At 40.0% G+C, this 23026-nt stretch overlaps 4 protein-coding genes across 6 annotated transcripts; 2 read left to right on the forward strand and 2 right to left on the reverse strand.

The window, feature by feature from the left end:
• Positions 1-123: 123 nt before the first annotated feature.
• LOC135598945 (U-box domain-containing protein 52-like) lies at positions 124-4776 on the forward strand. The gene is made up of 10 exons (XM_065093460.1): positions 124-550; positions 621-697; positions 788-906; positions 982-1178; positions 1248-1299; positions 1383-1632; positions 1704-1805; positions 1871-2299; positions 2381-3127; positions 4468-4776. The coding sequence occupies exons 1-10, from the start codon at positions 397-399 to the stop codon at positions 4552-4554; spliced, it is 2214 nt and encodes a 737-aa protein (XP_064949532.1). The 5' UTR covers positions 124-396; the 3' UTR covers positions 4555-4776.
• A 2747-nt stretch (positions 4777-7523) lies between these two features.
• On the forward strand, positions 7524-10223 carry LOC135598106 (gamma-glutamylcyclotransferase 2-1-like). The gene is made up of 9 exons (XM_065091633.1): positions 7524-7660; positions 8089-8207; positions 8317-8393; positions 8738-8794; positions 8874-8930; positions 9034-9074; positions 9201-9272; positions 9384-9463; positions 9794-10223. Exons 2-9 carry the CDS (start codon positions 8099-8101, stop codon positions 9952-9954), a joined length of 654 nt encoding a protein of 217 aa, XP_064947705.1. The 5' UTR covers positions 7524-7660; positions 8089-8098; the 3' UTR covers positions 9955-10223.
• A 2543-nt stretch (positions 10224-12766) lies between these two features.
• On the reverse strand, positions 12767-20510 carry LOC103997716 (methyl-CpG-binding domain-containing protein 2-like). Its single transcript, XM_065091634.1, has 4 exons — positions 19817-20510; positions 14752-14902; positions 13528-13581; positions 12767-13415 (listed from the first exon to the last, which is right to left on the reverse strand). The coding sequence occupies exons 1-4, from the start codon at positions 20232-20234 to the stop codon at positions 13265-13267; spliced, it is 774 nt and encodes a 257-aa protein (XP_064947706.1). The 5' UTR covers positions 20235-20510; the 3' UTR covers positions 12767-13264.
• Positions 20511-21661: 1151 nt separating this feature from the next.
• LOC135598107 (uncharacterized) lies at positions 21662-22780 on the reverse strand. 3 transcript variants are annotated; one of them, XM_065091638.1, is made up of 3 exons: positions 22621-22780; positions 22097-22271; positions 21662-22019 (listed from the first exon to the last, which is right to left on the reverse strand). In XM_065091638.1, exons 1-3 carry the CDS (start codon positions 22726-22728, stop codon positions 22009-22011), a joined length of 294 nt encoding a protein of 97 aa, XP_064947710.1. In that variant the 5' UTR covers positions 22729-22780; the 3' UTR covers positions 21662-22008. The 3 variants fall into 3 exon arrangements, with proteins under 3 accessions (XP_064947710.1, XP_064947709.1, XP_064947707.1); XM_065091637.1 differs by having other exon boundaries at positions 22097-22319; XM_065091635.1 differs by having other exon boundaries at positions 22097-22334.
• Positions 22781-23026: the final 246 nt, after the last annotated feature.

Raw genomic sequence — 23026 nt, forward strand, 5'->3', positions numbered from 1 at the left:
ACGCGGTTATACGCGCGGTGGCTCCGTTGCTCCAAGCAGCTGTCTTCCTGGACACAACGCGTCAAGGGTTACGAATGGGAAAGGAGGGAGCGAGGGGAGGACGGAGAGCGTACTCGGCCAAGTTTGGTTACTCGGAGAACCACCGCCCTAAATCTGCGCTGCACCTCATAAAGACAAGCCGACAGCACAACAGACAGGAGGCATCTCGAGATGGAGAAGACAAACGTCTCCCGCTGCTTCAGAGGAGAGAGAGACGGAGAGAGGCATTAAGAGGAGGGGAAGAGTCGGTGGCCTCCTCTCAATCTTATGCTCCTGTAAAACCTGCTCTTCATCTTCTTTTCCGTAGCAATCTCTTCGGAGCTGGCTGGTCTGCGAAACGGCAGCAGGAGAGGAGGGATGGGCCCGGCGACGGATGGGTCAGCGTTGCCGGTGGTCGCAGTGGCCGTCGACAAGGACAAGAGCAGCCAAGGCGCGCTCAAGTGGGCCCTGGACAACGTCGTCGGCGCGGATCAGTCCCTTCTCCTCGTCCACGTGAACACCAAGGCTTCATGTAAGCTCACTGCATTCAGTGGTGGTATAATCTGAAGCGAACTGCTCATTCTCTGTGTGATGCCATGCAGCCGGGCCACAACAAGACGCGGCGTCCGCAGCCAAGGAAGTACTTCTTCCCTTCCGATGCTTCTGCAGGAGAAAGGATGTGAGTCATCTCTGTTCACTTCTGCTGTCAAAACATTGAACTCTAAACGCAAGGATTAGAAACTTTAGGCTCGGTTTGAGCGTCGAACAGGTTAACTGCAAGGATATCGTGCTGGAGAACACCGACGTCCCGAAGGCAATCGTGGACTTCGTCTCACATGCCGCGATCGAGAAGCTGGTGGTGGGAGCATCAAGAAGCGGATTCGTGAGGTGATTTTTACATCCCCAAGCACCGCTGCTATCACGAATAGAACGAGTGCTTACACTTCAACATGTTGCACTCAGATCATTCAGAAGCACAGACATCAGCACCAACATCTCCAAGAACGTGCCTGATTTCTGCACCGTTTACATCATCACCAAAGGGAAGGTCTCGTCCGTGAGGAACGCCGTCCGTCCAGCACCGGCTATTTCGCCTTTACTGGTTAAAATCCAAAGCCAAGCGACTCATGCATCCGGTCCCCTGGATCACCGCAACAGAGGTATATTCTGCTGCAATGTTGTTAGCTAGTTGCTTCAATGAAGGAAACTAAGCTCTTCCTTTCTGCCAGGTGATGCTCCGTCTGAGACTTACAATCTGTACAAAGATACCGAATCGATGAAGTAAGAGCTTCCTCCACAACGCACTCGGCCAACATCTTCTTCTCCTCCCATCTCACCATTTCTGTCTTCATGACTGTGCACAGGTCACCGTTCAACAGGGGAATGCAGTTCCTGACCGCAAGGTACAGTTCAGAGACCATGTCCGGTAGCGACGTATCGTTCGTGAGCAGTGGCAGGCCAAGTTTCGACCGCGCCTTCCCTACGAGGTCTTCCTACATGTCGTCAGATCGCAGCTTTGAGTCGGTGCAATCACCACGAAGGTCAGTGGGGGCTTACTCATCTGGGACCGGGTTCTCGTCTCTGTCTCATGACAGCTTCTCGTCCGAGGCATCGGTACGTGCATTCCCTGTAAGTTCGAGTACAAATGCTCGCAGGAAGCATAACACCTATCTTGAAATTTACAGGAATCTATCGAGGCGGAGATGAATAGGCTGAGATTAGAACTCAAGCATACAATGGACATGTACAGCACAGCCTGCAAAGAAGCCCTCTCAGCTAAACAGAAGGTGTGTATCTGCGAGAGCCACCGAAATCGAATTACACCACTGACTGACTATTGATTCTGCCGTAGGCAATGGAGCTCCATCGTTGGAGGATGGAGGAGCAGCAAAAACTAGAAGAAGCTCGACTGGCAGGAGAAGCTGCTTTGGCTCTGGCAGCACAGGAGAAGGCGAAGTGCAAGGCCGCCGTGGAGGCAGCTGAGGTTGCCAAACAGATTGCGGAGTTTGAAGCACAGAAAAGAATGGATGCAGAGATGAGGGTGCTCAAAGACTCCGAGGAGAGGAAGAAGGTCATGGAGTGTCTCCCACAAGCGGACGTGAAGTACAGGAAATACACGATCGACGAGATAGAGGTGGCCACTGAGTACTTTGCAGAGAGCCGCAAAATTGGAGAAGGTGGGTATGGTCCCGTCTATAAATGCTATCTCGATCACACGCAAGCTGCCGTGAAGGTGCTGCGACCAGATGCAGCTCAAGGAAAGCTGCAGTTCCAGCAAGAGGTATGGATCTTAAGCGCTGCATACGAAGATGGCGAATCCTGCACCGAACAGAGATTTGAGTGTGAGTGATTGCGTGCGCAGGTGGAGATATTGAGCTTCATTCGGCATCCGAACATGGTTATCCTCCTCGGCGCTTGCCCGGAGTACGGCTGCCTGGTGTACGAGTACATGGCGAACGGGAGCTTGGAGGACCGGCTGCTGCGGCGGGGGAACACGCCACCCGTCCCCTGGCAGCACAGGTTCCGCATCGCGGCTGAGATCGGCACGGCCCTGCTCTTCCTCCACCAAACGAAGCCGGAGCCGCTGGTTCACAGGGACCTCAAGCCCGCGAACATCCTGCTCGACCAGAACTACGTGAGCAAGATCAGCGACGTCGGCCTGGCCCGCCTGGTCCCGGCGTCGGTGGCGGACCACGTGACGCAGTATCGAATGACGGCCACCGCCGGCACGTTCTGCTACATCGATCCCGAGTACCAGCAGACGGGCATGCTGGGGACCAAGTCCGACATCTACTCCTTTGGGATCCTGCTGCTGCAGCTGATCACCGGGAGGTCTCCCATGGGGCTGAGGCATCATGTAGACCGGTCGATCGGGAAGGGAACGTTCGCAGAGATGTTGGACCCATCGGTCCAAGATTGGCCAGTGGAGGAAGCGCTGTGCTTGGCGAATCTGGCACTGAAGTGCGCCGAGCTAAGGCGGAAGGATCGCCCGGATCTTGGAACGACGGTGCTGCCGGAGCTCAATAGACTGAGAGACATTGGGGAAGAGAACATGCAGCAGGTGGTGTTTGGGAACAGCTTCCAGACCGTATCGGAAGTTTCCCTGCAAGTAAGATTTTAATTGTTATTTTCCTCCACAGCCTCTAATTATAATCGATTTTAATACAAAAATCATTAAATATAAAAAAATTAATCAAGCAAAACACTAAGATTAAATATATGATATGTAATTTTAGTAATATTAGATGATAATGCAATCAAGCAAAAATAAATAAATAAATCAAGCAACAGTAATATTGAATATATGATAATGTAATTAAATTGAGTGAATAAGAAGTTTCAATATATATATATATATATATATATATATATATATATATATATATATATATATATATATATATATATATATATATATATATATATATATATATATATATAATATTGGATCAATTAATCAACATGAAAAGATCGATTAAATATTATTTATAAAAATAAAAATTAGATAATTAAAGTAGAAATTAGTATTCACAATTTTGTGTGAATACTTATATCTCCTAGATGAGAATATTGAGATAGATATAAGGGGTTAGTATGAAAATAAAATATATATTTTTTATTTGTGTTAAGCATATTTTGGATGAAAGATAAAATAAAGAAAAATAATTTAAAATGATATGATATGAACATATGGGGATAATACTAGTGCCATTATATAATTAAATATTTAAATATTATTAACTTAACTAATAATTTTATATTTTCATAAAATTTGATGTTTGAAAAGAACCCATATAATCGATTTCATATAGTTGAAATATCACAAAATATTATTGTTATGGTTATTTTTTTTATTCTCATCCAAGTAGGTTAGCTAAGTCAACTTTGTCATGTAAACGTAGATAATAATATCAATAAAAGCACACAAAAATAACACCTAAGCTAGAATTCATTATTACTATGACGATAATGTTGTAAAGTCTCAATCTAATGATCACCAAAGTAATTAAGCAGACAGAAATATTAGGTTTTTTTTTACAGAATTATTTTGTCAACTTTGTCAACTTTGTCATGTAATCGTAGATAATAATGTCAATAAAAGCACAAAAAAAATAACACCACCACTCAAAAAGAAAAACAAATAATACTAAGCTAGAATTCATTATTAGCACGACGATAATGTCGTAAGTCTCAATCTAATGATCACCAAAGTAAATATTAGTTTTTTTTATGTAATTGTAGATAATAATGTCAATAAAAACATAAAAAAATAACACCGTCACTCAAAAAGAAAAACAAATAATATTAAGCTGGAATTCATTATTACCATGACGATAATGTCGTAAAGTCTCAATCTAATGATCACCAAAGTAATTAAGCAGACAGAAATATTAGTTTTTCTTTTTTGCATAATTATTTTGTTCTCTGATTTGTTTTCTCTTCGCTTAGGATATGGGAAGTGGCACTCTGCAAGTGCCGTCGGGATATGAGAACTCAAGAAGCCAATACAGTGGATCAAACATCGTTGGAAGATGATGGATGGAGAACTTGTTTTTGCGAGCGTTGGTTGAATCAGTGTGGAGCGGTCACAGCACACGACAGGCTGCTTTGTAACACTGCTTCCTTCATGATGACAGCAAGAGATGTCCGTAGCAAGCGTTTGTACCTGTGCTACTAATAGGGTGAAACCCCAAATGTTCCTCTTAAAGTGCACGAACTACTGTTTCATTGATATTATTTCCACTGGAGTTTGTGTTGGTTTGATGAACAGGTGAAAGTACAATAAGCTCAATTACATCATTCTCATGACGGTTAAACATTGTCATGTGTTATGTTATTATACCATCACATGTTTCTATCGAAGAAAATAATATAAGATAAGAATAATTATTGAAGAAGCTTTATTAAAAAAATTTTATTAAAAAATTTTTATTAAAGTAAAAAAACTTAAATATATTAATATGTCTCTCTCCTATTTATATATAATAAAAAATAATTTTTCTCAATAAAATAGAGGATTTTCCTTAGAGAGATTTCTCGTATAGTTGGAGAAATCTTATCCTCTGTTAAGGATATTAATCTTGAATCGATGCAAAGAATGGTTTACGAGCGAGAGTCGTGAGTAGAGCACCTTGGAGGATTTTCCTCAGTAGAATAAGATGGGGAAATATATCGACCTATAAGAAAGAAAGAGGTGGACATCGAGAGTCATGAGTAGAGCACCTCGGAGGATTTTCCTCAGCAGAATAAAGAGATTTTAAAAAATAATCCTAAATAATTGTTTTAGGATTAGAACAATATAATCCTAAATAATTATTTAGGATTAGAACAATATAATCCTAAATAATTGTTTTATATTTGAACATGAGACTTAACATCATAATCAAACATCGTAATCAAACTCCGGATATTGTTGGGCTGATAGCCCATATTCAGCCCATGTGGGCTAGGGCAGCTCACACCCCCTCTTAACCTAACCCTAATTAAGATTAGGGGGGTGTGGTGGCTGCATTTTAGAAGCAGAAAAAGGCTATAAAAAGGCAGCAACGAGGCAGATCTTGATTGCCACGAGATTCCAAAGAGAAGAAGGAGAACAAGGCAGAAAAGAAAGGCAGAAAAGAAAGAGAAAGAAAGGGAAGAAGACAAGGAGTGTGATTACTTGGGGAGGTTTTAGATATTGTGGGCAGTGACGTGATCCTTGTATCCTAGTTATTCTCTTGTGGTTATTGCTAGGGTTTAGGGCAAGAGATTGAGATTTGTATATTCATTATTCTCATAGTGGATTATCTCTAGTTTGCCCCGTGGTTTTTACCCTTCACATTGAAGGGGTTTTCCACGTATATCTTGGTGTTCTGTTTGATTGTGCTTCTATTTAATTCCGCTGCGTATTATGGTCTTCTAGTATTTGTTCATATACAAAGGTTATTCCTCTTTATATCCCCATCAGATATAACATAGAATCAAAATTTTTTATAATATCCTAATTTAATTTCACATTAAAAATTAAAAAAGATTTGAGTAAGCCTACGAGGATTTGATAATTATACTATAAAATTAACTTTAGCTTAAAATATATTTTATAATAAAAAATTATCTAACTGAATCGATTCTCTCATCAAATTAGATTATAATAAATAATAAAAATAAATTTATTAAAAAAAATATCCATCCATCAATAAGATAAACATATGATAAGGAGATGTTGAAAAGAATAGACTAGACTAGCGGTAATATTAAATTACTTGCTATCCCTTGAAGTGGGATAGCAAAACTTAAGCTGCCTATATATTGCCTTCAAATTCACCACCTATATCAATGTGTTCCATATAGGAAAAAAAAATTAAAAATCAAATTCATCCACCTTGGATTGATGAGGTCAACCCGATCTCATCAACCGTATTTAATTCATCAACATGGGCAAAGATACCATTACGATCTAGAAGCAGGTGATGTCGGTGCTCAGTTCCTCGGTCTCTGCAAATTTATTGGTGTGCTCCTGTTCATCCACCAAAGACCCGTCAACCTACTTAATCTCGTTTGACCTAGTCGGAGTGGGCAAAGATTCGACCAATGTTGACCAAACATGGGTGAGGTTGAGTATCATTCCTAGAAATCCGTTCGAAATTAAATACTGTGTTTGTTTCTACATAAAGTATAAATAATAATCTCTCTATTTCATATCGGACCATTTAATCATCTCGAAAAATGATTGACTTGAGCGTAGAAGATATTTGAATGATAAAAATCTTTTTGTGTGCTTGATTGGAGTTTCTCGTTTTCTCAAGATTCGTATAGTCAAATTAATTCTTGAATTTCGATATAATTCATTACAAATTACATCGAATTGTCTCCTTTAAATTTAGTTTGATGATCGACTCAACAATTAATAACGTTGGAGAGGCAAGAAGCACGTCGAATTTGAATGAAGAAGATTCTGTCGTTTAGAATATGTGAGTTCATTAACTAGGATTCCTGTGCTGTGGGGGCCGCTGTAGCCGCCAATCACAGTATTCTCTAGAATTCCTCGGGTCTGTTACGTCCCCAGCTGGGTCGTCAACACCATACCACATCGCTTGGCCTGCGCGCGATCTCACATGCGGACCCGGGATACGGTGCTCCGCTATAAGGCCACGTAGCTGGAGAAGGTTTTGGGGAGCGGAAGCTTGGGACGGAATAGATCACTCGATGCTTAAATGTACGCTTAAATCTTGGGAGCGGAAGCTTGGGAAGGGGTCCACATTCGTTGAATCTTGGAACTGCGTCAGCCGACCGGAGATTCGGTTATTCAAACTAACTCCATATTCCGCTCTCTTTCCAACTCGGAAAACACGTCGCCGCATCGACCGGAAACCCGGCCAGGTTCATTGTACCATATCGGGAGATGACGGGTTCACGCGTTCTCCACGACACGCAGCCGAAGGTACGCAACTCTTCCTGAGCCCTCTACAGTCCCCACGCCCCACGGCTATAAAGACGAGCCCCTCCCGACTTCGCTTCGTCGTCGCCGAAACCCACGCAAAACCCATCCCCGGCTCTGAATCGATCCCTCGGCAACCTACATTGCCGTCGGGATCGATCTGCGAGATCGAGGTTTCTGTACCGTTTCCCGATTCGAAGAGGGCATCCTCAAATCTCTTATTAGGTGAGCCCATTCTTGGTTCATTGGTGGTCGTGGCATTTGGGGTTTCGGTTGTTGTTTTTTATGTTTTCCGGGTCCGGAAGGTTCGCGAGATGCAGAGGAGCTGGGTAGAATAGCTCGAACTATTTTCTTTTGTTATTGCAACTATAAGCTCAGCTAAAAAGGAAGATTTTGATGTTCCACCTCCTGTACGTGGAGTCATTCCTGTCTTTTGCCCTAATTTATTTTCTGTTAATCCTTCTAGGAGCGGATGATTTGATCTTTAGAAATGTCGTGCAGTCCATTTTGATGGTTCTATGTAGCAGATTATTTGTTTGCATTTAAAAGACCATGTTGTGGTCTAATCTGATACAGTCATCATCGAAAGTTTGCTTCTTGGAGCTATTGAAGAGTTGCTGCTCAGTAGTTTCTTTGTGATATCCCAAATGCAGGGATTGGACGATGGTGCTCTGGGTTTTCGGCTATGGATCTCTGGTTTGGAATCCGGGATTTGAATTCGATGAGAAGATAATAGGCTTCATCAAGGACTACCGGCGTGTGTTTGATCTAGGTAAGGTCTTCGTAGAGGATAGGCAGCTTTTCCATATGCCAATTTTAAAGGAGTATACCGATCGACATGCATTGTGACACGTATCTTATTTTGATATCCTTATTGCCAGCGTGCATTGATCACAGAGGCACACCAGAGTTTCCAGCAAGAACCTGCACACTAGAACCTGAAAAGGGAGCAATTTGCGTAAGTAGATCCTTCCTTTCTCTATGACAGTTTACTATGCATGTCTATTTGACCCTACTCCACCACCATTTTAGAGCACAACCTCCTACTAGTCTTTTCGGGTCCATGATGCATTCATGCTTCTAGTTTGTCAGGGTTAGATTACTTTAGTTTGGTAAGTCATGGATTTAACAAAGGGAGAAAAATTATTATCTTGTTTAATGTGCAAAAGGTCCATTGGGTGCATATTTTAGAGAAGTTGCCAGTCTTAATAAAAGCAATTTATGGTGTTCTTGTTTCTTTTGGAATGCACTTTTACTTCTTTTTTGTTCTCTCTGTTCTCATCAAGTGGTTACTGTTTGCAGTGGGGTGTTGCTTATTGTGTTAGAGGAGGTGCAGAAAAGGAAAGAGCAGCAGTCAAGGTATAATTTGAGCACCATGCCTGAATTTCACGACTATAGATCATTTGATCATCTACCTCACATTCAATACCATTTTCAGTATTTGGAAAGAAGAGAATGTGAATACGACAAAAAAATCTCTGTTGACTTTTACAGGGTATGTATGTGTCTGTCCTCTTTCTAAAAAGTGATCTTTGAGCAGCATACTCTCAATTTTTTTCCTCTTTCTTATTTCTACTTTTTTGATATATAATGTGCAGGAAGGAGAGACCTCTGACCCAGCTGCAACAGGAGTTATAGTGTAAGATACTGACCAGTCGCCATATGTATTTAATAGTTTTTGAACATTTTATACTGGGAATTGTTTGAAGCCACTTTGACTTGACATTTTCTATTGGTGTGCAATTGCAAATACTTGAACTTTCAGATTTATATCAACAATGGATAAAGAAGCCAATAAATATTATTTGGGTCCAGCTCCTTTCGATGAAATAGCTAGGTGACTGATAATCTTCATATCTTTTCCACTTTTGTGTTTTTTGGTGCTGCCTGCTGTTTATTTTAGTTATTGGTTTTGATGGTCTGACTCAAGCTCATCCTACTTCTTCAGACAAATTGCTACAGCCAGTGGCCCCTGTGGGAACAATAGGGAATATCTCTTTTTGTTGGAAAAAGCAATGTCTGATATAGGTAATCACATGCTTATTGGTTTTGCTCCATGACATTTCTTTAGGAAGCTTATACATGTTATCAGCAATCAATTCAGATGCTCATAGTCTTCTGAAATTAATTTGGCTTGGTGAGTCTGCATATATTTTGTGTGACCAATTTGCTTCTTGTATTGAATTTAAAAAAACGGAGTGATGATTTAGCTCATTTGTTGAGTATTTTGATATCAAGGAACCAGATGATAACTTGCAGCTTAGGTTTAAACTCCTGAAACTATATGAATAATCAAAGCCAAAGACATGTAATTTAAATATTAGGATCAGAAGTTGCTAACATTGTTATCTATTGCAGGTCACGAAGATGGTTTTGTGATCGAGCTTGCAAATAAGGTGAGGAAGGTGCTTGGTGGTTTGAAACAGAAGGCATCTGTGGTCCATATACCTCTGCAGCCCCAAGCATCATTTCTGCATATCAAATCACTTCCAGAAGCCAGTGTTGGTGTTGACTCCTGACTTCAAATCTGGAACAAGCAGAAATATAGTTCGTGCATACAAGAAAATAAATACACAAGCAAATAAACTTCTGCTTCTGTGTCCACAGGCAGAAGACCATTAAAACATTCAACTAGCGTTTACAGCTCATGTAATACCACTGATTGGGAACCTGTAGGAGAGTTCCCTATATCAGATGAATGGGTGAGTGACTGATGCAATCCATTGGTCGAGTAGTCCTCTTCATTCTCAAGAAAGGATAAAACAGTATCTTTACTTGCTTTTTACCAGTGTTCTATAGAATGATTGCAACGGTAGTTATCCAATAAGAATAGTCTATTTGGTAATTTAAGTTCACCAAGTTGTTTTTACTTGATCAAGAGTTAAACTGTTGAGATTTCTCATATGGAAGATTCAGACTACAAAACCCAAAGGTAATCAAGTTATATTATAATTTCTGGTTCTGATCTTGGTTTGTGGAACTTTCATAAGAATCTTTCACAATTTTTTGGATCTTGGTTCTGATCTGGATTGGTAATTTTTGGATCCTAGAAATATCAATCTCTGATGTAAATGTTGTGTGTGTTCATCTTATCATTTGGTTTCAATAGCTAATGAATGCTATTTCTGTATCGAGCCATCTACTTAGCTGCCTAACAAGCTTATTTAGGTATATTCTTCATAACCTTTGAGCTTGTAATGATTAAATTACTTTCTAGTTTCGACTACAATTATTAGGGATGTTCTGTGACTACAATTACTTTGTAGTTTCGAACTCTGTTGTTCCTGAGAATAGAATACATGTCAGCCATGATAAAAATTCTTCTGAGCATCATATCCAGGTATTAGCAAGAAGACACTGGCTGATGGCTGAAGCACTTATTTGCCAAGACATGCAAGCATTCCTTTCTATTGCTTTCAGATCGACCTGTAAACGTGGTGTAGTTTGTATTCTTGTAACTAATATCAAGCTATTGTGTGAACTACTACAGTATATACCTATGTAAAGGATCATTAAACTGAGCATTTGGGAAACTTCAGATCTGTTGGATTTGTTCTTATTACATTGAGAAGTGAGGAGCTTTGTTATAATTTAAAGGCATACGCATCAATTGCTTAAATGTGTTCCATTGCATTTTTCTTGTACATGTGGTAGACAGGTGTTGGGACTTTACCACATTTTTTCAACTCTGATTTGTGCTCTGTGGTGGGAAGAATGAAATTTAGAAATCACTTTGGGATACATTCTTTTAATTTATTTTCTTTTTGCTGATTATTGTTATAACATTTATTGTTCTCCGATCGAAAACCGAGATTTGGGTTTGGTTCACTAATTAGATCATTTAAAAAATATTCTTAGTTTTTTATTTATTACAAAATATGAATTTATCACGGTAGTATTTATGTCTTTTACATACTCTCTCTAACTCTTTAGCATGTTGACTTCATCTGGATAATTAATTTTCATTATGCTATAATTTTTAATAATATTAATATATATTTTTCATATAATAGATATTTATGCTTTATTTATGGAAAAAAACTTAAAACTGTAGATTCGACTAGTTGATCGATAGATTCAAATAATGACTTTGAGATTTAACTTATTGTTGATTCAATTTTGATTACCTTTTTTTAATGATTATTATTTGTTACTCGGTCATTGTCTTGGAAAAAGAGAAAAAAAACATCTTATTTCATCCCTATTTCCATTTTAATGATATTTAACTACGAACATTACAGCCCCATTAAATCCTTTTACTTTCTGTGTTTAACTCACGTGAAAACAGTGTCAGCTGAGTCACCAACCAGGGAAGATCGCCTTCGCATTGGCCGTCCGTGTGTCGGACCCGCAGGACATCTACGGACCACTGATCTCAGAAGCCAAGCAAGTAGAACTGCTGCAGGACCCCTAACAGGCGATCAACGATAAATTCTAAGCACACAACATCTCAAAGCATCACGTAGTACTATTAATTCGTCTACTAAGGACATCGATTTAACTACTGAGGGCCAACATGCAGCAGGCATAAATACGAGAGGTAAAAGTTACAGTTGCCTTTACTTTGATCACTCATTTTCTATGCCGGTATATCATCAAAACCTGCATATGGCATCAAATTATTGCTACGATCTCAAAGCTCAAATGTAGAAGAGCTCCCAGTTGGCTGACGGTCTTCTTCCTTGAATTCCTGCAAGTTTGAAGGACCCGAGCGGCAGCAGTTTTGTTTGTAAAATGAGATGATTGGTTTCTTCTTTGCATGCCGCAGATGGATGAGTGGAAGATGAGTTGGAGATTCTGGATGAGTGGTCACACCAGGCTCGCCATTCTGCAGTCCGGCGTAAGTAGGAGGACCAGCCCATGACGAGGGATTAGCTGCATGAATATGTACATTCAGTTCTTCTCTCCCTATTCATGAAGCGTATTGAGCACAATACTAAGAGATGAAGCAGACAAGACTATAAATGATACAGGCCTTTGAAATGTGTAAAACAGTTTTGAGAAATCACCACCGGAGATCGTGGTTTTAGCATCAGACAGCAGATGATAAAAAGATGAAACAAAACATGCCTTATCGTAAACACTATCAATGGTGTATTATAGAAAAGGGATCGACACAGAAAACACAGCATGAGGTTTCAGAGAGGTCATCATGTTAAGAAAATGGCTACATATGTACCACACATACCAAAACAAAAAATAGTTTGCAAGCATGACATTTGAATTGGGAAAAAAATAGGACACCAGAGACAAGGTAGAAAATTGTCACAAAGATTTTTGAGCTTCAGGTCTATGATGCAAATGACTCCTTATAACCTGAATGGGTGAATTGTAAAGCAAAAGCAAACACATCTACTAATTCAGCAAAAAGATGGGCAGTATGTAAACAGTGTGGCACATTCCAGATGAAATATCAGCGGATTTTCTTTTGATGTAGAAAATGCAGGGGAAAGGATTTGTCATAGATAAAACAATGTGACCATAGCAAACATCAATGAGAACAATGGAATTAACTTCACCGGGTAAAGTCAGCAAAAATGATAAAATTTAAGAAAATTTTGGATTGTTGTTTGTTAGCTGTCTGAACTACGGATGCATAGAATTTTACAACATATTGATCCAAGATGCATCATAAAATAAAAAAAAGAATGTCAAAAAACATGTACTTTATATTTGAGTTAGTTTCCACCAACTGACTTAACGAGAATATCATGGATATAATTATAAGGTTATAGATGACATGGTTTGTAAAAGGTGTAGCATGCAATCATCCTCCATGGCTTCCAAAATAAGCATTTGAGCATAATGGCTGCATTCGATTAACATAACTTATTCTTCAATGCTTTCAGCATTGTCAGTACTAGTGAGACGAGCAGGGCGTTTCCTAACATAGTTTTCCTGAAGAGGCTTCGGGATTATAAATGAAAATTGAGATAGATTCACCCCATCTCTGACATACTCTGAATGTTCCACTAAGTACCTGCAAAAACAAATACATTTAATATTTTCCTATATGTTCAACTTTAGACATTAGCATCCAGAAAAGTAAAGTTTCTAATTAATAATGTGCTATGGAAAAAAAGAAGACATACTTCTCCACTTCAACCATTGAGCGGAGTCTCTTCCCAGATGGTGCAACATAATATCTAAAATTACCAAAAAAATGATTAGATACAGATTTAAGATGTAAAAAGAACTCAAATTATTCAGATATATGAAAAGCTTTCTTTGCTTTGATCACACAATGCAAATTTCCCTTATGATGTGGACTTTCGTCAACAAGACTTTATAGGTTTGATATTCTTAAAAAGAACGTTGATGGTCCAAGCTATCATGAAGCAGATCAAGTAGATCTTTCATAGTTTGACTTCATTAAAATAGAAACCAATATTTGAATTGAAATAGGTTGATCATGTTCATTGACAGGAAGTTACCTATTGAGGTAATGGTTCAACAGAAAAACCACCAACATAAAATTTTGATTACTCCAAGAAATAGGTAAGCAGATTTGAAAATTTTGATTACTAAAAGAAAAAGCCAAGAGTAACCCACAGCTGTTGTTATGAAATAAACCTCACCTGCATAAACCAAAATCCTATACCACAGCTACAGAGAATGAAGAACATATATATTGTGGATAAATATGTCTAGCCATAAACCTTATATACAAAATAAAAAAGGTAGCCCAGTGTTCAACACGCCTACAATTGCGAGATCTAGGAAATGTTGATGTACATAATTTTAGCCCTGCAAGCAGATAATTCGTTTCCTTGTGTTGAATCTTGGTCACCCAGATTGCAAGGAAACAATCTCACTGTAGAATTAAGGCTCTCCCATTAATCTCTAGTTTCACCAAATTTATCTCAAAAATAAAGGAGAACCAAAAAAGGTAATGGTGTTTTCCAGTAATTTGAAGGTAAGGAACCAAAAACATATAAAATGGAATGGGTCAGCAATAAATAACTAAAAGAAGCACAGTTTAACATATCATACGGTTTCATTGTTCATACTTTGTCAAGTCTCCCTGTACAGTCTGCATGCTATAATTCTTCACTTCTAATTAATCAGGCATTAAAACAAAATTTCAAATAACCAGGATTTTGGACTTGCAACATAATCAGCTTCAGGCCAAAAGCTCAGCCGGTTGTATCCTTGACAAGGATACACACAGTTGTCCTGTTGGTCAGTTGCAGCTTACAGTCATCAAGAGGTAGGTTATAACAAAAAATGAAGGAAAAAAAAAATTATCAACTCGATTTATGGAGAGGTGAAACCAGCTAATTGTGAAAGTATGATGGAAACAGGAATAAAAATACATGTCTGCAAATCTGGTGCTTCCTTCACTCCGGATCCTAAGCAATCTTTCCCAGCCAGGAGGAGGTTGTGCAATGTTAGGCTTATCAATTGCCCAAAGCCTACTTCCATCTTGAGAAATATCAGTGGGATCATCACAGGATACATCAGAACTGATGGGGATATAAACAGGAATAACCTTTGTATAGGAACAAATACTAGAAGACCAAAATACGCAGCGGAATAAAATGGAAACACAATCAAACAGAACACCAAGATATACGTGGAAAACCCTTTCAATGTGAAGGGTAAAAACCACGGGGCAAACTAGAGATAATCCACTATGAGAATAATGAATGTACAAATCTCAATCTCTTGCCCAAAACCCTAGCAACAACCACAAGAGAATAACTGGGATACAAGGATCACGTCACTGCCCACAATATCTAAAACCTCCCAAGTAATCACAGCAAGAGCCTACTGTAGATTTGATCTAACCTGAGATGAGAACACTGCTAGATGATTGAGAACAGTCTCTCTGCGTTGTCCTTGTCTTCTTCCCTTTCTTTCTCTTCCTTTTCTGCCTTATTCTCCTTCTTCTCTTTGGAATCTCGTGGCTCCAAAGATCTGCCTCGTTGCTGCATTTTTATAGTTTTAATCTGCATCTAAAACGCAGCCACCACACCCCCCTAATCTTAATTAGGGTTAGGTTAAGAGGGGGTGTGGGCTGATAAAGCCCACATGGGCTGAATATGAGCCATCAGCCCAACAACCTCCCCCTTCAGCCCATAAGGGAGGCTGTCCCATGATTCCTCAATGTGAAGCCATGCCGACCAGCTGTCGGCATATCTCCTGTCTTTCTTTTGGTAAGGTCTTCGTCAACATGTCTGCTCCGTTGTCATCTGTATGAATTTTCTGAAGCTGCAACTGCTTCTCTTCAAATACATTTCGAATCCAGTGGTATCTGACATCTATATGCTTTGACTTGGAATGAAACATTGGGTTCTTACACAAATTGATGGCACTTTGGCTGTCACAATGCACCACATAATTTTTCTGTTTCAGCCCCAATTCTTGTAAGAATTCTTTCATCCATAACATTTCTTTGCATACCTCTGTAGCAGCAATATATTCTGCTTCTGTGGTAGAGAGAGCAATACACCTTTGTAACCTGGATTGCCATGACACAGCTCCCCATACAAAAGTAAGTACATAACCTGAAGTAGACTTCCTCGTATCTATATCTCTTGTCATATCTGCATCTGTGTAACCTGTTAACACAGGTGGTCCACCTCCAAAGCTTAAACAAACCTTAGAGCTCCCTCTGAGATATCTAAAAATCCACTTCACTGCTGCCCAGTGCTCTTTGCCTGGATTTGCAAGAAATCTGCTAGTAACACCCACTGCATATGCGATGTCTGGCCTCATACATACCATTGCATACATTAAACTTCCAACTGCTGAAGCATAAGGAACCTTTTGCATTTTCTCCTTCTCCTCATCACTTGACGGACTCTATTCTGAGCACAAGAACCAACTGGCTTAGCATTGCTCATACTAAATCTTTCCAATACCTTCTCGATGTATTTCTCCTGTGACAACCAAATCTTCTTGTTTTTCCTGTCACGAGAAATCTACATGCCTAGTATTTGCTTTGCTGGCCCTATGTCCTTCATTGCAAAAGACTCACTCAGTTCCTTCTTCAACCTGTCAATTTTAGACATATCTTTCCCAAGAATAAGCATGTCATCAACATAAAGTAAGAGAATAATAAAATCCTCACCAAACCATTTGATGTACACACAATGATCTGAAGCCGTTCTTTTGTATCCATTTTCTGTCATAAATGAATAAAACTTTCTATACCACTGTCTTGGAGCTTGCTTTAGCCCATACAAGCTCTTCTTCAACTTACAGACAAAATTATCTTTACCTTTGACTTTGAAGCCTTCTGGTTGCTCCATATAAATTTCCTCCTCCAAATCACCATGAAGGAAAGCTGTCTTCACATCTAACTGCTCAACCTCCAAGTCCTGGCTAGCAGCAATACCAAGAGCAACACGAATAGAAGATATTTTAACAACAGGAGAAAATATCTCTTCAAAGTCAATACCTTTCTTTTGACCAAAGCCTTTCACAACCAATCTAGCTTTGTACTTTGGTTGAGAACAATATTCTTGAGTCTTCAACCTAAAAACCCACTTGTTCTTCAAGGCCTTCATTCCATTTGGTAGCAGCACCAAATCATAAGTGTGGTTCTTCTGAAGAGCATCCATCTCTTCCTGCATAGCAATTAACCACTTCTCTTTCTGCTCACTCTCAACTGCTTCCTGGTAACTCTCTGGTTCACCTGTATCAGTAAGTATCACATACTCATCTGTAGAATATCTTCTGGAAGGTTGACGTTGTCTAGAAGATCTTCTCAACTGAGGTTCTACGGGAACTTGCTCTCCTACTTCTTCTTGCTCAACATGTCCTGTAGGTAAATCAACATCAGGCTCTACACTATTTTCCTGCACATCTTCCCCATCACCCTGATATACTGGAGGAATAATTGGGTCACAATCTGCTAATCCTTCTACAGAAGTCTTGGCTGGTGCCTTCTTCTTCAAATCTTCAAAGGTTTGATCCTCAAAGAAGACCACATCTCTGCTCTTGAACACCTTCTGCTTTTCTGGATCCCAAAGCCTGTAACCAAACTGATCATGTGAGTAACCAAGAAAAATACATTCTTTAGACTTACCATCCAGCTTGGACCTCTCATTGTTTGGAATATGTGCAAATGCGCGACAACCAAACACTCTCAAATGCCTGTAGGAAACATCTTTCCCTGACCACACATGCTCTGCAACATCACCATCTAGGGCTGTACATGGTGATAAGTTGATCACATCAACTGCAGTCCTCAAAGCCTTATACCAAGAACATCAACAGATCCACCAGGAGTTTTTGTCCTCAAAGGACCACATACATCTGTATAAACATGGTCTAAGGCATGCATTTTTCTAGACAAAGCAGCACTAGCAAATGAAACTCTATGTTGTTTACCAGCCAAACAATCAATACAAGGGTTCAGATGTATACCTCTGAGATCTGGTAATACCTCTCTTTTGGAAAGAGCTTACATCCCCTTCTCGCTCATGTGTCCCAATCGCCTATGCCACAACTCCATACTGAAGTCTTTCTCTGTAGTATTTAACTGCTTACCATAAGCTTTAGCCTGCAACCTGTACAAAGTATGACATTTCTTTCCACTAGCTATAACAAGAGAACCCTTACTGAGCTTCCATTGCCCTATGTGAAATCTGCTTTCATACTCTTCATCATTTAGTCTTCCAACTGAAATTAAATTCAGCCTCAAGTCAACCACATGCCTCACATCCTTAAGTACCAACTTGCAGCCAAGGTTGGTCTTTAAATGGATATCACCCATGCCAATGATGTCTGCTGTGCCATAGTTTCCCATCTTGACAACACCAAAGTTTCCAGACCTGTATGTAGCAAAAAACTCTCTCCGAGGTGTAGCATGATAAGAAGCACCTGTGTCAATCACCTACTCAAGATCCTGACACACACAAGAAAAAATATCATCAGAAGGAGACAAAATCAAATAATCACCACCCTGCACTGTAGCTGTAGTATTATCCTTTAACTCTGTAGACTCCACTTCTTTTCCCTTTTTCTTGTTCTTCTTAGGTTGCTTACATTGGTTCTTGTAATGTCCTTTCTCACCACAGTTATAGCAAACAATATCTTTTCTTGATCTTGACTTGCTCCTACCCATACGTGAACTGCTTCTAGACTTTGACCTTCCTCTATTCTCTGAGATAAATGCCTGTGAATCATTCTGAGATGTTGCTGAACTCTTTCTTCTCAACTCCTCATTCAATAAACTGCTTGTTACTTGACTTATAGTGACAATACCATCTGGTGCAGAATTACTGAGGGAAACCACCAGTGTCTCCCAACTTTCTGGTAATGAACTGAGAAGTAACAATGCCTGCAACTCATCATCAAGAGACATTTTCATAGAGGATAACTGGTTAGTAATACTCTGCATTTCATTCAAATGCTCAGCAATAGAAGCACCCTCTCTATATTTTAGGTTCACAAGTTTTCTGATCAAAAAAGCTTTGTTGCCAGCTGTTTTTCTTTCATAGAGACTTTCTAATTTTTTCCAAAGAGAATATGCAGAAATTTCAGTAGAAACATGGTGAAAGACACTATCATCAAGCCATTGTCTAATAAACCTAATTGTTTTTCGATCTAACCTCTTCCACTCATCATCTGTCATAGTTGTAGGTTTTGCACTATCCCTCTGCAAAGGTCCATATAAATCTTTGCAATACAAGAGATCTTCCATTCTTGGTTTCCATATCATCCAATTATTTCCATTCAAACTAATCATGCGAGAAATATTACTGGCCTCCATGTTCAAATACAAAAATTAAATCACCAAAACCTGGCTCTGATACCAGTTGATGGGGATATAAACAGGAATAACCTTTGTATAGGAACAAATACTAGAAGACCAAAATACGCAGCGAAATAAAATAGAAACACAATCAAACAGAACACCAAGATATATATGGAAAACCCCTTCAATGTGAAGGGTAAAATCCACGGGGCAAACTAGAGATAATCCACTATGAGAATAATGAATGTACAAATCTCAATCTCTTGCCCAAAACCCTAGCAACAACCACAAGAGAATAATTGGGATACAAGGATCACGTCACTGCCCACAATATCTAAAACCTCCCAAGTAATCACAGCAAGAGCCTACTGTAGATTTGATCTAACCTGAGATGAGAACACTGCTAGATGATTGAGAACAGTCTCTCTGCGTTGTCCTTGTCTTCTTCCTTTTCTTTCTCTTCATTTTCTGCCTTGTTCTCCTTCTTCTCTTTGGAATCTCGTGGCTCCAAAGATCTGCCTCGTTGCTGCCTTTTTATAGTTTTAATCTGCATCTAAAACGTAGCCACCACACCCCCCTAATCTTAATTAGGGTTAGGTTAAGAGGGGGTGTGGGCTGTGGGCTGATAAAACCCACATGGGCTGAATATGGGCCATCAGCCCAACAAGAACGCCAATCACGAGCTCGGTCACATACAAAAGGTTCTTGTAGTATATTTTCACGTATTTCTTCGTACTTCTCTTTTGTCAGAATAAGCCTCCACTTGAGGCATGCAGCACACTGGATTGTGAATGCTCCAACAGACGGCAAAACCCTACTAGAAGGATTTGATGCCAAAAAACTCTTGAAGGATGTATGCTCATTTTCAGTTGCATCAAGTATTGCAACAGCAACTTGACCTGGTTTACTAGTTTCTGGATTATAAAGCACCAACCGTTTCGAAGCATTTTCAGTTGGTGGAGTATCCACAGCAACATCACTTGTGGTAGAAACATCCAGTGACTTCTGATGTGTCATAGTTAATTCTCGCAGGAATCTAGTGTGCTTCCTGTTAACTTTGGTGGCAGCAACACCTAGATGGGATTGCATCTAAATTGGATCTGAAAATTCATAAATAAGACCATGACATCTTTCAAGCAATTGTGATTTGTGCGAAACAGCGAAAAAGCAACAGACTCTGCTGTCAGAATTTAGAAGTGCAAATTCTGTTATAGACTGCAAAGTGTTGTAAGGCCATGTTCTTGACTTCCACTTAAGTGAAGCTACAACAAGTTTATAAACAACTGACCTCTGAAACTGAAACAAGAAACCGATACCAACCAATACCAGGGACAGGATAACATATATGCCAAACATAAGAATATAACTTGTCATATTAACCTAGCCTAAATGTTACCATAAATCATGCAATCAAGTTGATTATCAGCTATATTGAGCAAAAAAACTCATATTCATACTCGGATTACTCTTCTACCAATTATCAGCCCACAGAGGTGCTTAGTGTCTAAGTGGAATGGGTACACAAAACAAAAGCTTTCTACAAATAATCCAAACATTGCTATTAAAAGCAGTTATATGTATAAGGTAAGAACAATTTGATGCAAGTTGATAAGCACCTTAAAGAAGTTTGAATAATTGGTATATAATGACGAACAAATACTCACGGCACCATTACATCAATGCTGTTGTTGCTCTTGCCATCTACATTACATCATCAAAAGACCTAAAGCCACATAATTAAGCTCACCAAAAAATATAGTTTCTTCAACTTCTCTCAAAATATTGGCAATAGCAAGCCAAAAAAGTAACCGAAATTGAAAGAAATAAAGAGCATCTTTTATCAGAATCTAAAGTTAGCTGTTTTGCCTAAAACGATCAAAAAAGAAGGAAAAAGTTTAGGCTTAGATAAAAAAGAAAAAGAGGGAGTCGCATGGATCTGGAAGAGAATATTCTTGGTAAAGAAATGAAGGAATCCTCGCAATGATCAGATACTCAAATGTGTCCTGCGTTTCCTACTTCTCTAATTACTTAAAGATATGAACTTTAACCCCCAACCAAAATCACAAACCCTAATCGCTAGCAACATTTGCACATAGGAAGACAACTTTTTTCTTACTGCGGAGAAAAATCGTAAAGCTAAAGCATTGTCAGATACCAAAGCATTGTCGCGTAAGCTACCATTTTTAGAACTGGAAACCATCGGTGGACATATCGACTGCGCAGAGGCAAGGAAAACCAACATGGGAATCCAAAAGTTTCGTTTTACCTTCGAGTGAGTGAGTGAGAGTGAGAGTGAGAGAGTGAGAGAGAGAAGCGTCGCTTGCTCGCTCGCGCCTCGATGTGTACAGCGAAGTCGTAATATTTCCATTTAATGCGTTGCCGGTTTCTTGCGCAGCAGGAATCGTTTCAGCTTTCCATGTTCTCGAAACAAGAAACAGAATGTTGCGGCAGTAAGCTCACAAAATACGTGGGAGGGAGTGGCATTCCCACAACACATGACATGGCAGCAAAACACGAAAAAAATATTTCCAGGTTTCCAAAAACGAAAGCAAAAACTGTTCCAAAGAACAGCACATCGTGGTCTCCTCGTTCTTCCGGTCGGTCTACGTGACACGAGGACGACACTGGTCGCCACGTACGCTCTCCGTCAGGCTCCTTAATGCTGCCCATGCTGCTGCAACAAAAGTGGAGACAAGTATGTGCTGCTCCACGCGCAGAGGCACCATTCTCATGGCCGCCATCTTTCCTTTTCTTCTGTATCTTAAACCACACAACTGGTTCTCATTTCCTAACGATGCATCTGCTTCACATATGTCTGCTACAGAGATGCTGTCTTCTTCTCGACTGTTCGATGAGCCATTCCTCAAAAGAACCCTGTCACAGAAATATGAAAATGAGTTGACACTGTAAGAACAGAAAGCTCATGCAGAGCAGAGCTTCTTCACTACGACCTGACCACAACAGGGAAGCTGCTGTGTTTGGTGGAGGGTCTGGTGCTTTCGACTGTTCCTGCAGCTGGTGAAATCCGCGATCTCCGACGCCGCTTGGTCTTCCTTCTCGCTCTCTCTCGTGTTCGGCATTCATCAGCTCTCCTTTGACTTCTTCACACTCCATTGGCTCTGGTTCCTGCACAGTTGCAGTCTTTTCTTTGACGAACACCGCAAGTTCCCCATCCTTGCAGCAAACGTGCTTCGCAAAATCAAACTGATGAACTTTCGAATTCAACGATGATAGTGTTATATAGTTATTGTTCTTAGATTGGGGATATAGAACACAGTATCCTTTTCCCTTTTCTTGGACAACAATAAGATATATGCTTCCAACAGAGCTATTCCTTCCAAACTACATGATACTTTCGATAAATCATCACAAGAAACGAAGCTAAACAGTGAAGAAGAGCTCTAAACGATGAGAGACAGTTCAGCATCACAAACATATGGAATCGAACCCATAGGAATAGGAGGCTCGCTCTTACCAGGCTTCTGGTCTTCTTAGTCTTGGAGAACGGTGAGGAATCCGAGGGGTGGTGACAAACCATCTCGACATCTTTCCTCTTCACCCTCGTGGGCAGATGGCTCGCCATCTCTGGGATTATTCGAGCTTTGATCTCGAGAAAGCACCTGCCATTAAAGGCCATCAATGATCGGCATTCAAGCGGAATCGTCCAGTGAGTCTCGAGAAGGGGAGAGGAATTGCCACGTGGCGTCGTTGGCCAGCCGTGCTACGATAGGCTTGGGCTTCGAATTGAGCACTGCATAGTCCAAAGCCAGCGTATGATCAGATCCGGTCCGGTTTGGACGCGAATAATTGGGCCGGGCCGAGCCCAACTTTCCGTTTCGCCTTCTGTTGCTAATCCGCAAGGATAGTTCTACTCGCGATAA

This window comes from Musa acuminata, chromosome BXJ2-1, assembly GCF_036884655.1.
Source record: "Musa acuminata AAA Group cultivar baxijiao chromosome BXJ2-1, Cavendish_Baxijiao_AAA, whole genome shotgun sequence".
NCBI lineage: Eukaryota > Viridiplantae > Streptophyta > Magnoliopsida > Zingiberales > Musaceae > Musa > Musa acuminata.